The 16822-nt window shown below is 40.9% G+C and overlaps 1 protein-coding gene across 1 annotated transcript; it reads right to left on the bottom strand.

Annotated features, from left to right (window-relative positions):
* Positions 1–1671: 1671 nt before the first annotated feature.
* Positions 1672–2752, bottom strand: LOC111889439 (subtilisin-like protease). Its single transcript, XM_023885588.3, has 4 exons — positions 2690–2752; positions 2376–2579; positions 1949–2056; positions 1672–1836 (listed from the first exon to the last, which is right to left on the bottom strand). The coding sequence occupies exons 1-4, from the start codon at positions 2750–2752 to the stop codon at positions 1672–1674; spliced, it is 540 nt and encodes a 179-aa protein (XP_023741356.3).
* Between the last annotated feature and the right edge of the window lie 14070 nt (positions 2753–16822).

Below are 16822 nucleotides of genomic sequence, written 5' to 3'. Positions count from 1 at the left end.
AGCTCTAACAAAAATTATACACAATTTTCAGCAAAGAAATTCATTTTATAAAGCCTAACGCAGGGTAACACAGCAGCAAAAAAGAAAGAAAACCCAATACTCAAAGATGATAATTGGATGTTAAAAGACTGAATATGACAGGAATATAAAGTGGTAAAAGACTGAAACAAATAGAAGAGATGACATGATATGAAGAAAAGAAACTTGAAAAAAAGTAGTAATGCAATTTAGACATGTTTTCCATATTTTGAATCACTGAATGACTTACTTCCTCAATCTACAATAGTAATAGGTCAGTTAAAGGGCACACTAAATAGCAATACTTCTTTTTAAATCTAGAGAATTTATTAAACTTGTGAACATAAATTGAAACCAAATAAATGGGGAAAAGAAGAACCAAACCCCATATCCTTTTGTTGCTGACCTGGCATGTTTTCATCAGTACTAACAGAAGAATCCTTGACATTTTTATCACCAGTGTTATCGATAGCGATAGCGATGTAATAGCGACAACCTACCTATATGCTACGTAGCGATAGCGATGAAATAGCAACGGCTATTTCATTTTAGCGATTGCCTATTAAAAAAATTAATACTAGTTTTACCTACACCTATTTAGCAATTATACATAATAAATAAGCTAAGCACCAATATTCTGGTTAGGTGTACTCAGTTCAAAACCAAATTCCAGCAACATAATTCCACCAATAGCACACTTAGAAACAAAATTCTAGTAGCCTAACAGTCACTTCTTCCAAAAGAGGCCTGGTAGCATCCTTCTCTTAACTTCTTTGGCTTCCTAATGCACCTGATTGTCTTTGGTCATCATTCTCCTCACCAAGACCAATACAGTTCTCTGGTGCTTCTGTTTCGGTATCTTCTAGACGACTATTTGTCTTGCCAAAAACAACTTTCAAAGAAAAAAAAGTACAGAACGACACATAATAGAATACTAGAAGGAATTGTAGAATACATGGAATAGGAATATAAGATAATAGGAATGTCACTTGAATCCATTAAAGTACCAAAATCCAAATCGGCGGTCAATTTTTCAGTGGGCAATCAATTTCCCGTCAATCTCTAAATCGGCGTTCCAAAATCCAAATTAACGATCCCAATTGCAAATTAAAGCAATTTCATTCGGTAAAAACACATTCCAATATTCAATTTGGACATGGGATGGGATCGTCAAGTACCGGATAGCGTTTCCCGCCAATTTCCAAGTCGGCGATTGATTCTCCAAATTGGCAATCCCAAATGCCAAATTGGCAAACCCAATCACAAATTGGACCTATTCCGATTGCTAAAAACATGTTTCAACTATCAATTTTGCAATTTGAAAAAAAAACATCGCTATGTCGCTATTTCCTCGCTACAGCCTACATAGCGACATACCATCGCATCGCCTCGCTATTCGCTATAGCGATCGCTATGATCGCTATTGACAACACTGTTTATCACTAAGAGAGGGTTTTTATTTGTCCTTTTGAGCTAAAGTTCTAACAATCGTTGGAATTAGTGGTTTTCTAGTAGATTGGAGAGGATTGGATTTAGCCTTTAGGAATATATATACATATTTTATATAAAAAAATTAAGAAACCAAATAAATGGGGAAAAGAGATAGTAGCTAACCTCAGAAGAATGGAGTCCTTTCAAACTAGACCACTCAATCTACTTGTCATCCTTCAAGACAAGAGTTGGCCTCACATGCCATGACCTAACAGTTCCATCAATCCGGATGTCAAATGTCCGTACAGTTCCGTCAACACTTCCAGCAATAATCTCAGTTTTTGTTAAACAGATAGACATAACGCTGTCTAGAAAGGTGTCAATGATCTGTGAATCAATTAAAACTATCATCAACTTTTGATAATATAAATATATATAAAAAAACTTAGTACAAACGTAGATGTAGAAAATGGAAAGGGAAAGGGAAAGAAAGCTAAACCCGAATTGGCTCAGTGCTGTGAGATTTACAGTCCCAGGCACGTAAGGAACGATCATACCCTGCTGATACAACAATAGATGAATATTCATTGAACTTTACTGCATTCACCTGCACAAAAATGGTGTTATGATTGTGAAATTATAAATATGTGTTATGTGATTGATAAATTGGTTTGTTAGGGAAATTACACACCTCACTGTCGTGACCTCGAAACTTTTTGATCACACGCCCAGTCGATTGGAAGAAGGAGGTTCAATTCAAATCATACTAACTACTCATTAGAATCAGCATATATGAGTGGTAAAAGTGTAGAAGAAGGGGAGCATTTTGGCTGAAATAAAGATTCACCATCAAATTCCTTATTATTTCCTAGTTTTTTTGTGGCTTTGATTTTTCTGTCAGTTGTGCTAGCACCAATTGTTAGAACCCATGGAGCTATATTTGTTGCAGTGCCATTGAACGGACCTGAATTCCCTGTCACACAACTCACAAATATTCCTTTTTGGATAGCTGCAAATGAGGCTATTGCAATGCTGTCTTGAAAAAAAGGCATGTTTTCTTCTCCAATAGAAATTGATATCACATCAGCTCCATCAGCTATTGCAGCATCAAGCCCGGTTAAGATGTCACTCTATGGCCAATCTAGACCAAAAACTACTTTATAAACCGCCAGATGAGCATAAGGTGCCATCCCGACGGCTAATATTTCACTCTCTGGGCAATCTGGACAAAAAAGTAGACCATCGGTTCATCTTTTGTGATGGAAGTTTCGTTTGAGCAATTCAACGAACAGTTGGCATGCATTGTTCGAACAAAAAAATTCAAAAAACTATAACAGGTGATAGTTACACCAAATCATCCACCATGGTTGATTAATCGATAGACCGACTCTCTATCTCAATTTATTGGTAATTACAAGGAGAGTGAAATAAAAAGGAAAGGGGGGAAGTGGTAGCATAGGAAAGAAAAAAGTTCAGAACTTTAAAATCATGTCTACGTACCTTCAAAATTGAAGCCAAAAAACTCAAAACTATTGATTCGTGGCTGGAATCATTGTTGTGGTGCGATGTTGGAATGGTGGAGTCCGAGAGAAAACACAAATTATGATGGGTAGCTATCGTTGTTGGTAATGCATGATTCATCAAAAGCCCTAGTTCTTCGGTCAATCGTCTATTTTGTGAAAGAAGATATTACCATTGCAAATGCGTTATGTCTGATTAGGGTTTGCATAGAGAAGGAGTGAAAGTCGATCGTAGAGGAAGGGGTTTGTAGAGAGAAGGAAGGGAGAGAATGAAATCGATCTGGCGGGTGTAGAGAGTACAGAGGAAGAGGAAGGCGGATGTTCAAAATTTTGGGGGATTTCATTTTCCCCCCTTACCTATCAAGGACTCCTAGAAACACGCGTTTAGTAAAAATTATAAAGCGACATTTGTAAAGGACACACTTTTTATCATAGGTGCCCTCCGTGTTTTTTTATTGGACATTAATTTTAGCGCGCACAATAAATGCGTATCCTATATCCTTCAAATTTTGGAAAGCTGACATTATTTTTAAGGACACACGAAAATGCGTAACGTATATCAGAGAGTGTCATTGTTTGCGCGTCATTAAAGGGTATTTTTCTTGTAGTGAAGGGACCAAAAAATTTATTTTAATGTTGTTGTAGAAGCTCTTACTTGAAAAACACCCCTTGATTGCAAAAGCTTGGAAAAACTTCTTTAAAGAAATATTTCAGCAATATGCAACACTTTTTAGAAAAGGCTGCATAAAAGGTTGCATTAGGTCCAGAGAGGGATCAGGCTCGGGTTCAGGAGCCTAGCAGCTCGAGGAGAGGATGACGGAGTTTGTATCAGTCGAGGTTACACGTAGCATTCTAGCCCAGAGTCCTGTGATCTTTGGTACGGTCAAGGAGGGCATACTAGAGATCTTGGATGAGAGGCCTGGGGCCTTCTGCACTGAGATGATGACCATAATGGGAGTGCGTTCGCTGAGATTCCTAGAGTTCAGAGCTTGTGAAGCTCTGGATTATCATGGGTTTAGGGACCCCATTGCTAGCAGCAGATGGTTGGCTGATGTTGCCAACGCTTTCCGTACGAGCCGGTGCCCCGAGGGGGACAAGGTCCGAATTGCCTCCTGTCTTCTGAAGGACAGAGCATGGGATTGGTGGGAGGAGGTTGGTCATGCCATTGGGGATGATGTCGCATAGTGATTTCTCAACCAGGTTCAGGGCCGAGTTTGCACCAATGATTGAGGTGCAACGTTTAGCACGGGAGTTTCAGGACCTCCAGCAGACTACTGAGACAGTGGCAAAAATCACCGCCAAGTTCAGGCAAAGGGCTCTTCTTGTTCCGCAGTATGTTGCGGACGAGGAAATGAAGAAGGCACGATATCACGAGATGGTGAGGAGTGACATCAGGGAGTTTGTGAGCAGGTCCAGCTGGAAGACGTTGGAGGATATGATTGCTTAGACCAGCGAGAGGGAGATCGATCTGGAGCACCTCAGGAAGAGGAAGCCGGAAGAGATGCATGTAGCCGCAGGTTCAGGCAAGAGACCCAAGGGGACGAATGTGAGCACCATGGATTATCAGGTCCGCAGTCGTTGTGGAAAGTATGGTAAGACGCATGAGGGTGCGTGTAGGGGTGGTAGTGAGGGTGATTCTGGCTGCTTCAAGTGTGGCCGGACTGGTCATTTCAACAGGGATTGTACTGCTACCGTCACTCAAGTATCAGACCTGATATGTTTCCATTGCAATCAAAGGGGCCACAAGAAGGCCTAGTGTCCGAGTTTACTTCCAGCAGGAAAGGTGATGGCACCTGCTCCTGTGACTTTGAGGAACACCGACGGCCGTCAACGCCGGGCAGTGGCACCTGCAGTGGGGAGCAAGGTTTTTCAGTTGTCTACAGTGGAGACGCGAGCAGCACCAGACGTTGAAGGTATGTATCTTTTGCATTCCTGCCAACTTTTATTCATGATCATATTGTTATGGTACCGCATCTATGTTAGTGAATGTATGTTAGAATTTTATTTATGTTCGTGTTCGGATCATATGCCATTTGCATACCCTGGATTTTCGGGCGGTAGTTCATAGCAGTACCCCCTCTTTTTTGGAGCCAGTTCTTGGGATGCAGTCATTGTAGCATGTGTGAGTGGGGTTCGGGAAGTGTCCTGTTAGTCTTCAAGAGTGGTTCAGATTTGGTGTTGGTTGGTTGGAGCGTTAGCGGTGGTAAGTGTTGGATGTCAGCAGATCGACCCTTTAGATGGAGAGAAGGATTGGGAATCCTTCCCAATCTGGGATCTGTAGGGATCTAGTCGAATCGAAGTGGGGGAGAACTATCCCAGAGGTCAGGAGCAGGAGTAAGAGCAAATTGGGATGAGTTCGCAACTTTGTTAGAAAGGAAAACAGCCCCAGTGGTTGTTGGATAAGAGGAGCACGCGAGTTGGGAGTTTGGCAAACTTCCCAACATTGAGTTCAGATTTTCACGATAGATGATACATGGGTGGGAACCAGGTGGGAGATTTTCTCGGCAGGGTGCAAGTTTAGTCAGGAAGATGTAATGCCCGTAGATTCAGGCTAGTCAAGTTAGAGTTAATAGGGGTCGAAAATGACTTTTCGACAAAATATTATTTAGAATAAATAGTCTTAACCAAGTTTTATAATACGTCTCAAGGGTTCCGTACATATAAAGAACGCCGAAATCCGAGTTATAACGAAGAAGTTATGGCCCGTCAAAGTTTTACGGCAAAACTGGCACGACACCGGGAGACGTAAATAGTGAATTTATGATGGATGACTTTTTAGCCTTAGAAATCTAAACAAAAGTTGTAGTATACTTTAAACTGAGAACATACAAAAAAAGAACGCCTAAATTTGACTTCGTATGAGGAAGTTATGAATTTTCTAAGATTTGGCTTAACAGTGCACAACCCGAAACTCGAATTTTAGATCGAGCGGTTTTTGGCCTACGCAACCTAAATGAGAGTTGAAGATCTCATTAATAGGAACTCAATGGTAAAAAGATAGACGAAAACGGAGTCCATATGTAGAAGTTATGAATTTTACGCGGACATTTAGCAGTATAATCTCCTCCTACTGTTAAATTTAAGATCGGTCGAGAATTAGCCGACGGAATCTAAATGAAAGTTTTTAGTACTCATAAATACCAATGCATGGATATAAAGAACGTCAAAAATGGAGTTCGTATGAACGAGTTACAAATTATAATAGCATATTTACGTATTAAAATAAAGTATAAATCATATATACGTACACACACACACACACACACACACACATATATATATATATATATATATATATATATATATATATATATATATATACACACACACAAATGTATATATTATATCATTAGAAAGGTATCGACGATGCGGTTATTATAAGACTAGTGTTGAGTACTTTCGACATTAGTTTAGTACAAATATCGTTAAATCTATTTAAAATAGTATTATGAAGGAGTGTTTAGTCGTTTATATAACTATAAGGTCATTAAGTAATTATGGAGGGTAGTTTTTGTAAAGAGGCTTGAGCTCTCATATTTCTTACACCATTCTCTTGAATCAAGAGTCTTTATCTTCTTATCCCCGAGCATTTCAGTCCCTCGTGATTCGACTTCTCTTTCTGTAGTTTTAGTATAGTAAGGTGAGCGCTGAAACGCTGCACAAATCTTTCTTAGAAAGATTCAGCGACGAAGTTCTGCCCCTGCAGAACCCGACTCCTAGCTAAAACCCCCTTGTAAGTAAGTTATGCTTACCCTATTTTAATATAACTTATATTTAAAATTAGTATTGTTATTATGAACTTATAATAAATATTTGAGTTGTTGTTATGACTTATATAAGTGTCGTTATATTATCTTTTTAACTACTCGTGGTACGGGGAATTTGGTTTAAAGGGCCGCATAGGGTTGTTGGATTTTAGAAGTGTTATATGCCAAAATGGTCCTGCCCTCCGGTGTTTTATGTCTGGTCCCTGTTTGTACATAGTGGTTGGAAAGTATTGTTTAAACGCTTATATAATAATAATAATAAGACTAATAATTAGTCACGGTAAATATTAGACTAAAATCTAGTGGTAATAATACTAGGTTTCGTCGAAGGAAATTATTTTAAAGTAAATGAAGCGTTGTCCGAATACCGAGTCACCGCCTTATCAGGTGAGTGCATGGTCCCTTTCATCTTACACATAGATATGAAGTATTTAATATAAATTATGTGCTATGTGTGCATATTGTCTGAATACTTGCTGTCTATGTTGGGTGAAATATTTTTATACACGTTTTAAATGATTTAAACTGTATATGTATTTTATATCTACAAAATTTGTTGGGTAAAACATGGGTAGATGTAATAGTGGCTGTGTGACCAAATAAAATAATGAGAGGCCTCGATATAGATGTTATTGATGATCCAATCATCTAGCGGAGTATAGATGACAAGCACGGACTATTCTAGACAGCCCAGTGGAACGCTAGCAGGCTCGCAACCTGTAGGTGTTTATTTGAACTGTGTGCTCACCAGCAGTACTCCATCCCCCACATGGTTGCCTTATTTGACATGAATTGGTGAGGAACCCCCGAAGCATGTGTTGTCACCCCGATGGAAGTCCTTACACTAGGTCCCTTGTGTTAGATGTTTTAGGGACGTAAAGTGAGGATAACGGGAACGGGTAATCAGGTTTGTTTGGTTTGATAAAGTTAATAAACTTATTTATTGTGGGTTGGAAACCCTATGTACTCACCAGGTTTCCCAACCTGACCCACTCAGTTTATTTATATCACAGGTGTTGATATGAAGTCACATTACACAAAGAGATTAAGGAGATATAAATCACTAGTGATAATGAATGTAAGTTCTGTTTATGCTTATGTTTCTGTATTGACGATGACATCCGAAATGTTTTAAAATGAATAAAAATATTTTTCTTCGGAAATGCTTTGATAACGTATTTATCATGTTTTACTGGGAACAAATTCCGCAACATTTTTATTAAAAGAGGTACTCTAATTTTTATAAAGCATAAACAAAATCGGTCTTTTCTGGCCGTGAAAATAGGGATGTCACAGAAGAGTAGTGAGACTGCGGGGTAGCCGTAACATTTCGTTAGCAGCTAGTTAGAGGAGTGTGGGCGAGGGCCTGTATCTCCTAGTTAGCGGAGTGTGTGCGAGGCCCGTATCTCATAGTTAGCATGATGAAGATCGATAGAGAGGGTAGTTCGTTGAGTTTTAGGATGGAGTGGGGCCTGCATAGCCCAAGATAGGTGAGACTTGCAGGAGAGACCACTCCGAGATGTAGTTGGGTGAGACCCCTGGGCGAGGCCCGTATGATTGCAGCAACGCACGTGGGACCTGGTTGAGATCGTAGGGCCAAGTTAGATCCTTAGAGGATCGAGGATCCCAGGACTTAGGGAACCAGAGTGGCAAGGTAGATAGAGCAGTTTTAGCTGGCTGAAGTTTCTTCAGAGGTCGCTGGGAGCGACCGAGAGTTTGAGCTTGGGTTCAATAACCGAAGGGATTCCGGTATTTCAAATGGTGGACAGAAAGGTTTGGATGTGGGAGGTCCCCGTTCTTTTGGAAAGAAGGCAAGAGGCAGCATTGTGTGCGCGCAGAAGTGTCTATCATGATGGTTCCTGTGTGCGAAGTAGCTTCGGGTTGTGGAAGTTTGAAGTTCGTCTTCTTCAGAATGGAAGACCGAGTTAGCTATCAGTATATTGGGAATGTTGTTTCGTGTGTAGAATCATCAGTTGCGTTCCACATATCAGTTGATGGGGAGATGGGTGCTAGTAAGGAGAGACTTCGAGGACGAAGTCTAGTTTAAGTGGGGGAGAGTTGTAACACCCTGTTCTGAAAGTATCCGTTTATGGATATTAGAGGCCAACGCTAGGGGCATTTTGGTCTTTTATGGGTTTTTAGTTTTATTCGAGAGGTTTTGGGCCGGGGTGTATCACTAGAAGCGTAAGGCTTCTCGCCACCTTTTCGTGGATATAAAGTTCGTCGGAAACGGACTTGGAATGGAGTTATGGCACTTTAAAGTTATTAACGTTATTGGACCTTAATGGAAGTAGATGATAAAGAAGGACCATGCATGCAAGGTGGTAAGCGCACGAGTACGCCCAACATAAGGCTGGGTTACGCCCAACGTATAAAAGGAAATGGTCGCGGGTGCCTTATGCGTAAGCCCAACGTACAGGAGGTACGCCCAGTGTACGTCCAGAGTCCAGAAACCCTAAATTTTAGGGCATGCCACTATAAAAAGAATGATAAGCCTCAAGGGTCAGCCTCCATTTCACCCTTGGACAGCCACCACGAAATCCTAATCCTCCCTTGAGTGTTCTTGAAGCTTTGGTGGCCATTAGTGAGCATTTTGGTGTTATAAAACCATTTTCCAAGCAAGGAAGGAGCAAAGCAAGGTGGTAGATCAAAGGAGAAGTTGTAGATCTGGGACTTTTGCCTCTTTCCAGACTCTTTCAAGGTATAAAGTTCTGAGCTTGATGATTGTTCTCTTAAATCTCTTTTAGGAGGAGTTTATGGACTCTTTTAGTCCAAAGAATGGACCTTTATGATGAAATCTCATTTGTAAGCTTAGGATTGCCACCCTCAGAGCTAAAAGGGTCCCATAAGTAGTAAAGTCTCTATCTTGAATGTCTTAATGGTTTCATGCATGAGATCTAGCCCTCTTCATGGAAGTAATACATCATTTTTGGGAGTTTGGACTTGTTGGGCCAAGTTTAGTCACCAAGTCAGCGACTTTATGGATTAAGACACGGAGAAGGACTTGGATCTGTGTTAGTAGCTTCTGGAGTAGAGTATTAAGCACTTAATGGAAAAGTGACTTAACAGGGGGAGTACATTGAGCGTACATGCAGGTACGCCCAACGTACACACCTAGGGGTGCAAACGAGCGAAGCTACTCGCGAGCTACTCGAGATCGGATCGTTAAAAGCTCGACTCGAAACCGATTTTAAACGAGCCCAAGCCGAGCTCGATCTTAATATTAAGCTTGTTTATTAAACGAGCTCGAGCTCAAGCCTATGTCACAAAGCTCGATTAGGCTCGCGAGCGTAAACGAGCCTTTATATAATATTATTTATTATTATTTATATATACTAAAATAAAAATATATTAGGGGAATTATGAATTTTGGGTATTAGTAAACGAGCTTTTTAACGAGCTCGAGTCGAGCTTAAGCTTATTTAGGCAAGCCTGATAAAAACGAGTCGAGCCCGAGCCCAAGCCGAGCTTGTATAACTCTTTACGAGCTCGAGCCGAGCTCAGTAAAAGAAAGCTCGAATCGAACCGAGCTCGAGCTTGAGCCTCATATAACTTAAATGAGCCCGAGCCGAGCCTGGCCTGGCTCGGGCTCGGCTCGGCTCGTTTGCACCGCTTAGCGTATGGGAATGTACGCCCCGCATAATCTGTCAGTTTGGGTCTTGCATCTTTGGGCCTCGGTTTGGGCTATGTTTTGGCTTCTTGGGCCCTAGTGGGCCATCAAAAGTTTGATAATATGGGCCAAGGAAATGTTTGGGCTTAGGGTAAGGCCCATTAGAGGGATTGGGCCCGATTTAGCAAATTGGGCCATTAGTGGGCCACTAGTGGGCTTGGGAAGCTTACCTAGTTTTGGGCCTTAGTATTGGACCTTAGTTATGGACCAAGTTGGCTTAGGGGTAGAATGGTCATTCTGTCTTATGAAGGGTTCTTGAATTGGACTAAGTGATATGTTGGTATTGATATCTCGGGGAGTTGAGGGATCAGAAGTTAGGGGATCTGCCAGCTATCAGCGAGGGGTTATTTGCAGGATTCTACGGTCAGCTTTGCGAGGTGATTTTTCTCTGGTAGGAACAGGTCTAAGGCACCAATGTCGGCCCGTTTATGTATGTTAGTGAATACCGGATTTAGATCCAATGTCGGGCGAGGCCCGAGGAAGGTTTATATGTATGCTTCCGAGCTACGGTTCAATGTCGGGTGGTACCCGATGCAGTAGTGTATGTGTAGTTATACCTGTTGTCTTTGTGGTACTTCTATATGCCTGGTAGGTGGGATGAGTGTGGACGGGGGCCCGTATCTCATCACTAGCTGAGTATGGATGGGGTTCCATATCTCATTAGTAGCTGAATAGGGGCGGGGACCAACAGGCGGGGCCTTGAGGCTAGCATTTATTGTGTAGTGATTACGTTAGAATGTTTATTTGTTATTGTTGTATGTGTGTAGCGGGCGGGGCCCGAAGACAAACGGGGCCTGGTAGAAACAGATTTGTATACCGAGCGGGGCCTAATGCCAGGCGAGGCCTGATGCCAGGCGGGGCCCGATACAGTAAGCTAGGCCCAGTGTTTGCAGTATGTGATTATGTATGGTATGCGGTAGATTGGGGAACTATTCGTTCTTACAGTTTTCAGTTTTGGTTTCAGGTACTTCCGGTAGCGTAGGGAGGAGCTCGGGATGACTGCATCGCACACACCAAGAAGCTTTAGCCTGGGAGGCTTATACTCTGATAAAAGAACATGTTTTGTGATGATACTCTGATTTGATATAACAACTCTTGTTTATGAACGATATGATCTGTTATTATTGTTTTTATTAATTAATTAAAAAGAAATTTTCGGGACCGTGTTTCTGGGACGTTACAATTAAAAACTATGGAATCGTGCAAGCACTTATCATGCAAGATGTTGGTACCACGGAGTATAATGACATGTGGGAGCATGATTATGGGTCAGGTATAGCCGAACAACCATTGAATCACGACCTTGATCATCCGTCTCCATGTATTCAATCGTACAGTGTAAAAGAGATTCCAATGGATGAATACAAAATGTCGGTGGCAACACCTCTTAGGTGTCCTATGTGCCAAAAAGTTATGTCCATATGGTGTAAGTCCATATGGATACAATTGAAGAGGAAAGGTGTTGCACGACAAAATCCATCACCGTTGGACAATCTTTTAGAACCTACAGTACACAATCTATATAAAGAATATGAAGGTTAGTTGTTGTTTGTTCACCGTTTTTTACTGGTATTGCGAAGATTGAATTTTGGAAGCGTTTATATGCAGATAGTCATGCAGACTGGTTGGAATGTGATGTAAGTTATATAATTATGTGCTCATTACGTACTATGTTTCTAATAACAACACTTACTTTAATGCAATTTTTTTATTGTTGGCACATAATGATGTGGATCTCATTGTTGATAAAGCGTAGAGCGGATGATGCTTGGTGGAATGTTGTGCCGACAGTTTTCAAAATTGATGTATTTGATTGGAGTGATATGGACGATGGATTCGTTTACCCAACTTGGACAGGCTTTGATACGGTATAATTGTAACACCCCGAGTTCAGAAGTGCAAGTTCAGGGTTCTTAGTGTAAATAAGGAAGATCGACTCGGCGAGTCGATGGGTAGACTCGATGAGTCGATTCGCGGTTCTGGTCGTATGTTAAAGTGACCAACTCGGCGAGTCGGCGGCTGGACTCGGCGAGTTGGTGCTGGAATGAGAAAAACCCTAATCTTCGGGGTTGCCCCCTATTTAAAGGACTTTATGTCCTTCACCCAGACCCCTAATCCCCCAGAGAGTACCAGAAGCCCTAATATCCGAGAGTGTGAGCTTGGAGAAGTGTTTGGAGCTTTGAGGAGTGAACTTTGTGAAGAGGACTTGTAGATCAAGAGGCTAGCACCAAGGATTTCGTGTGAATCAAGAACCCACTCCAGTTTGGGCACGTTTTGGGAGGTAATAAGTTGTTATCTTAACCTTTTCTTCTAGAATCATTCATATGTGGAGGCTAGGGCTTTCCTTGGTTAAGGAATTTTAATATGGAAGCTAGATCTGAAGCTGAAACTTCAGATCTGAATCTCTTTTGAGTCCTAAGCCCATAAATTTTCCAGTTCTTGCAAGGATGAGACTCTCCTAAGGTGTAAAGCTACATTGGAAGCTTAGTTTGGTCATTTAGAGCCCCTAGAGCCTTGCATACACGTAAAGTTTGCAACTTTACGTGATAATCATGCCCTAGAAGCTTGGATCTACAATATGGAGTTGTTGCATAGAGTAGAAAGCCACGGTATGGATTAAGAACTGAAGCGACTTGGCGAGTCACATGGGTGGACTCGGCGAGTTGTATGAATATGTGCATAGACTCGACGAGTTGGAAGAACAACTCGACGAGTCTATCGAAGATTTCCTTGGACTCAGCAAGTCTGTTCTCGGACTCGGCGAGTCTGGTCGAGACGTCCTAACCTTTTTGGTTGAGCTGTGAATCGGTGAGTCGAGTGACGACTCGGTGAGTTGAGCAGGAAGGGACTCAGAGCTTGTTTGACTCGGCGAGTTGAGCGTGACATGGGAGTTTCTGAGCATAGGAACTCGACGAGTCAACGGGTTGACTCGGTGAGTAGGGTCAACCAGGAAGGTTGACTTTGACTGAGGACTTTAAACTTGACCAAGGGTTGACCAGTTGACTTCCAAGGGTATTTTGGTAATTATTGGTGTTAATTGGTTTTGGTTATTTGGTAATGATCAGTGGTGGAGTTCGTGCTTGTGACATCCCCATTTTCACGGTCAGAAAAGACCGATTTTGTTTATGCTTTGTAAAAATCAGAGTACTTCTTTTCATAAAAATGTTGCGGAATTTGTTCCCAGAAAAACATATTAAATACGTTATTAAAACATTTTCGAAGAAACGTATTTTATTCATTTTAAAACGTTTGGGATGTCATCGTCAATACAAAAACATAAGCATAAACAGAACTTACATTTATTTACACTAGTGATCTACATCTCTTTAATCTCTCAGTTTAATGTGACTTCATAACAACACCTGTGATATAAATAAACTGAGTGGGTCAGGTTGGGAAACCTGGTGAGTACATAGGGTTTTCAACCCACAATAATATAATTATTATGTTCAATCATCAAACAATTAACCCAATTACCCATCCCCATTATCTTCTTTATTCCTAAGTACCCTCCCTAAGGATTTATCCTAAGGGTCGTCTCCTACATCATATTTTACCTCTCATCTCCTTACATCGCATCTCCTTTTATGTTTGTTCCTAAGGATCATCGCCTACATCGCCTAGACAGTATTGATTCAGGGATTACTCGCTCAATACGTGCCCACCAAGGGTTAGGGTATCATCGCATGAATACATAGTTACAACATCGCCTGAACTCGAAATTCATAGTAAGGGGGTTAGAGTATCATCGCATGAATACGTGGTTACAACATCGCCTGAACTCGTAATTCATCACCTACAGGTTATGAGCCTGCTGGTGTTTCCATGGGGTTGTCTATAATAGTCCGTGGTCGCCATCTATACTCTGGTAGACGACTACATCTCCAAATTGTTGGACAAGGTTGTAGTATCCTACATCACCGATTCATCATCACCTATCTATCCTCACCTAATTATCATCGCCTTCCTATCATCACCTATCTATCATTATTTTATTTCATCACACACCAACTATTTCATCTACCCATGTTTTATCCCAACATATTTGTAGGTATAAAATAAATATACAGTTTAAATCATTTAAAACATGTATAAAATCATTCATCCAGCATACACAACAAGTATTCAGATAATATGCACACATAGCACGTAATTTATGCAAAATACTTCATATCTATTTAAGATGAAAGTAACTATGCACTCACCTGAGTAGGTGGTGACTCGACGCTTGGACAGCACTTTGTTACTCTAAACACACTTTTCCTTCGGCAAAACCTAGGGTTTAGTCTAACGCTTGACGAGACTAATTTAATAGTCTAGCTATTATTACTATTATATAAGCGTTAAACAATACTTATATAACCCATAATAATAGCTCAAATACTCATTGTAAGGTCCTAATAACAATACTATATTGAAACATAAGCTATATTAAAGATAGGATAGGTACAACTCACTTACAACGGGTTTTCTCGAAAACCGGGCTTCGTTGGAGCAGCGTTCCCGAGCCGAAAGGCTCTTTTCTCGGGACTTCCGGAGCCTTGGGGTTTCCTTCGGGTGCTAGGGGGTTTACCTAGACTTTAGGGGGCTTAATAGGAGCTAGAGAGAGAGAGAGAGAGAGAGAGAGAGAGAGTTTTGAGAGAGAAAGTGGAAGATGAAAGGTGTGAGAATGAATGGAACCCGACACATCTATTTATAGTGTGAAATCCTGATGGACCCGCCAAGTAGGAGGACCTACTCGCCGAGTTGGGGCATGTGGTGGCCTTCTGGTGGTGCCACATGTCCAATTCTGGTGGTGCCACGTCACCCCTATCGCGTATCAGCCTTTAAACTTATAAAAATCATAACTCTCGCATAAGAGCTCCGTTTTCAACGTTCTTTTTTTCAACGCGTAGGTAAAATCAAGATCTACAACTTTCATTTAGACCCCGTCGGCTAATTCTTGACCGGTCTTAAATTTAACAGTAGGAGGCGTTTAGACTGTTAAATGACCGCGAAGAATTTGTAACTCCTTCATATGGACTTCGTTTTCGTCTATCTTTTTACCGTTGAGTTCCTATTAATGAGATCTTCAACTCTCATTTAGGTCGCGTAAGCCAAAAACCGCTCAAACTAAAATTCGAGTTTCGGGTCGTGCACTGCTAAGCCGAATCTTAGAAAAATCATAACTTCCTCATACAAAGTCAGATTTGGGCGTTCTTTTTATGGATGTTCTCGGTTTAACATATACTACAACTTTGGTTTAGATTACTAAGGCTAAATGGCCATCTATCTTAAATTCACTATTTACGTCTCCCGGTGTCGTGCCGGTTTTGCCGTAAAACTTCGACGGGTCAAAACTTCTTCGTTATAACTCGGATTTCGGCGTTCTTTATATGTACGGAAACCTTCTGAAATATTCTACAACTTGGTTAAGATTATTTATTCTAAATCTTTTGTCGAAAAGTCGTTTTCGACCCCTATTGCCTTTAAATTGACTATTCCAGATCTACGGGCGTTACAATTATCTCCCTCTTAGGATGATTACGTCCCGGAATCATCAACGAAACAGGGATCGTATAATGACTCCATACGTCATCTCTTCATCCTAGATAACAATTATAACTTTTATATTTCTTCAAGTCTATCTCTTAGACTCATTGACTGTAAGCAGTACTCGATCGTGCACCTGCTCTCTACCTCAGGCTAGACTCCAAATTATGACCTTCAAATCACAATCTCGATCCTCACTGGATACGAACTTGAGATAAGTTCTTTTATTACTATTATGGATCGATGTGTCATATTCTAATGACCTATCATCGTATGTTGCAACGCTTAGACTTAGGTCTCTTAAAGTCAAATTCCGGAATGGAATATGCCTTCCTTCATGGTCTAATGTGATATAATCACATTTTAACATGTAGCATTTCTAGCTACCAACTTCTTTAACAATGAGCGTGATACTTCTATTGATCGCTTTGATTTCAATCGTTTGGTTTAAGTCGGACGCTACATCAAACTTGGTTCTCTGAACCACGTAACCTACTCATCGTAGTCGGACTCAATGTGACATGACCACTAGGGTCAGAATAACAATCGTCTTCTTAGTCATTTACCGAAATGATGGTAACGACATTCTTGAATACAACGAAATCAGTTATTGGCTTCTTGGTAACCTTGTGACTTTCCCTGATCCAAGTGTGAGTCCTGTGCTTCCGGTAGTATAGGTCTCTACTACATTCACACCTACTCATACTCGTCCCAAGTATTGTCTCGCAGTCTCCAAGTCACCATACAGGAAAATCACATAACAATTTAACACATCAGATAACAAAACGAGGGCTTTATTCTTTCTCGAAATCATTACATAGGTGTTCAAGTTTGCCCTAGACTATGCCTCTAATAGGCTACATCATACGATACTATGGCTACTA

The sequence above is a fragment of the Lactuca sativa genome, chromosome 2 (genome assembly GCF_002870075.4).
Source record: "Lactuca sativa cultivar Salinas chromosome 2, Lsat_Salinas_v11, whole genome shotgun sequence".
NCBI lineage: Eukaryota > Viridiplantae > Streptophyta > Magnoliopsida > Asterales > Asteraceae > Lactuca > Lactuca sativa.
The sequence above is the reverse complement of the archived record's forward strand: the minus strand, read 5'-3'. Positions and strand labels throughout refer to the sequence as shown.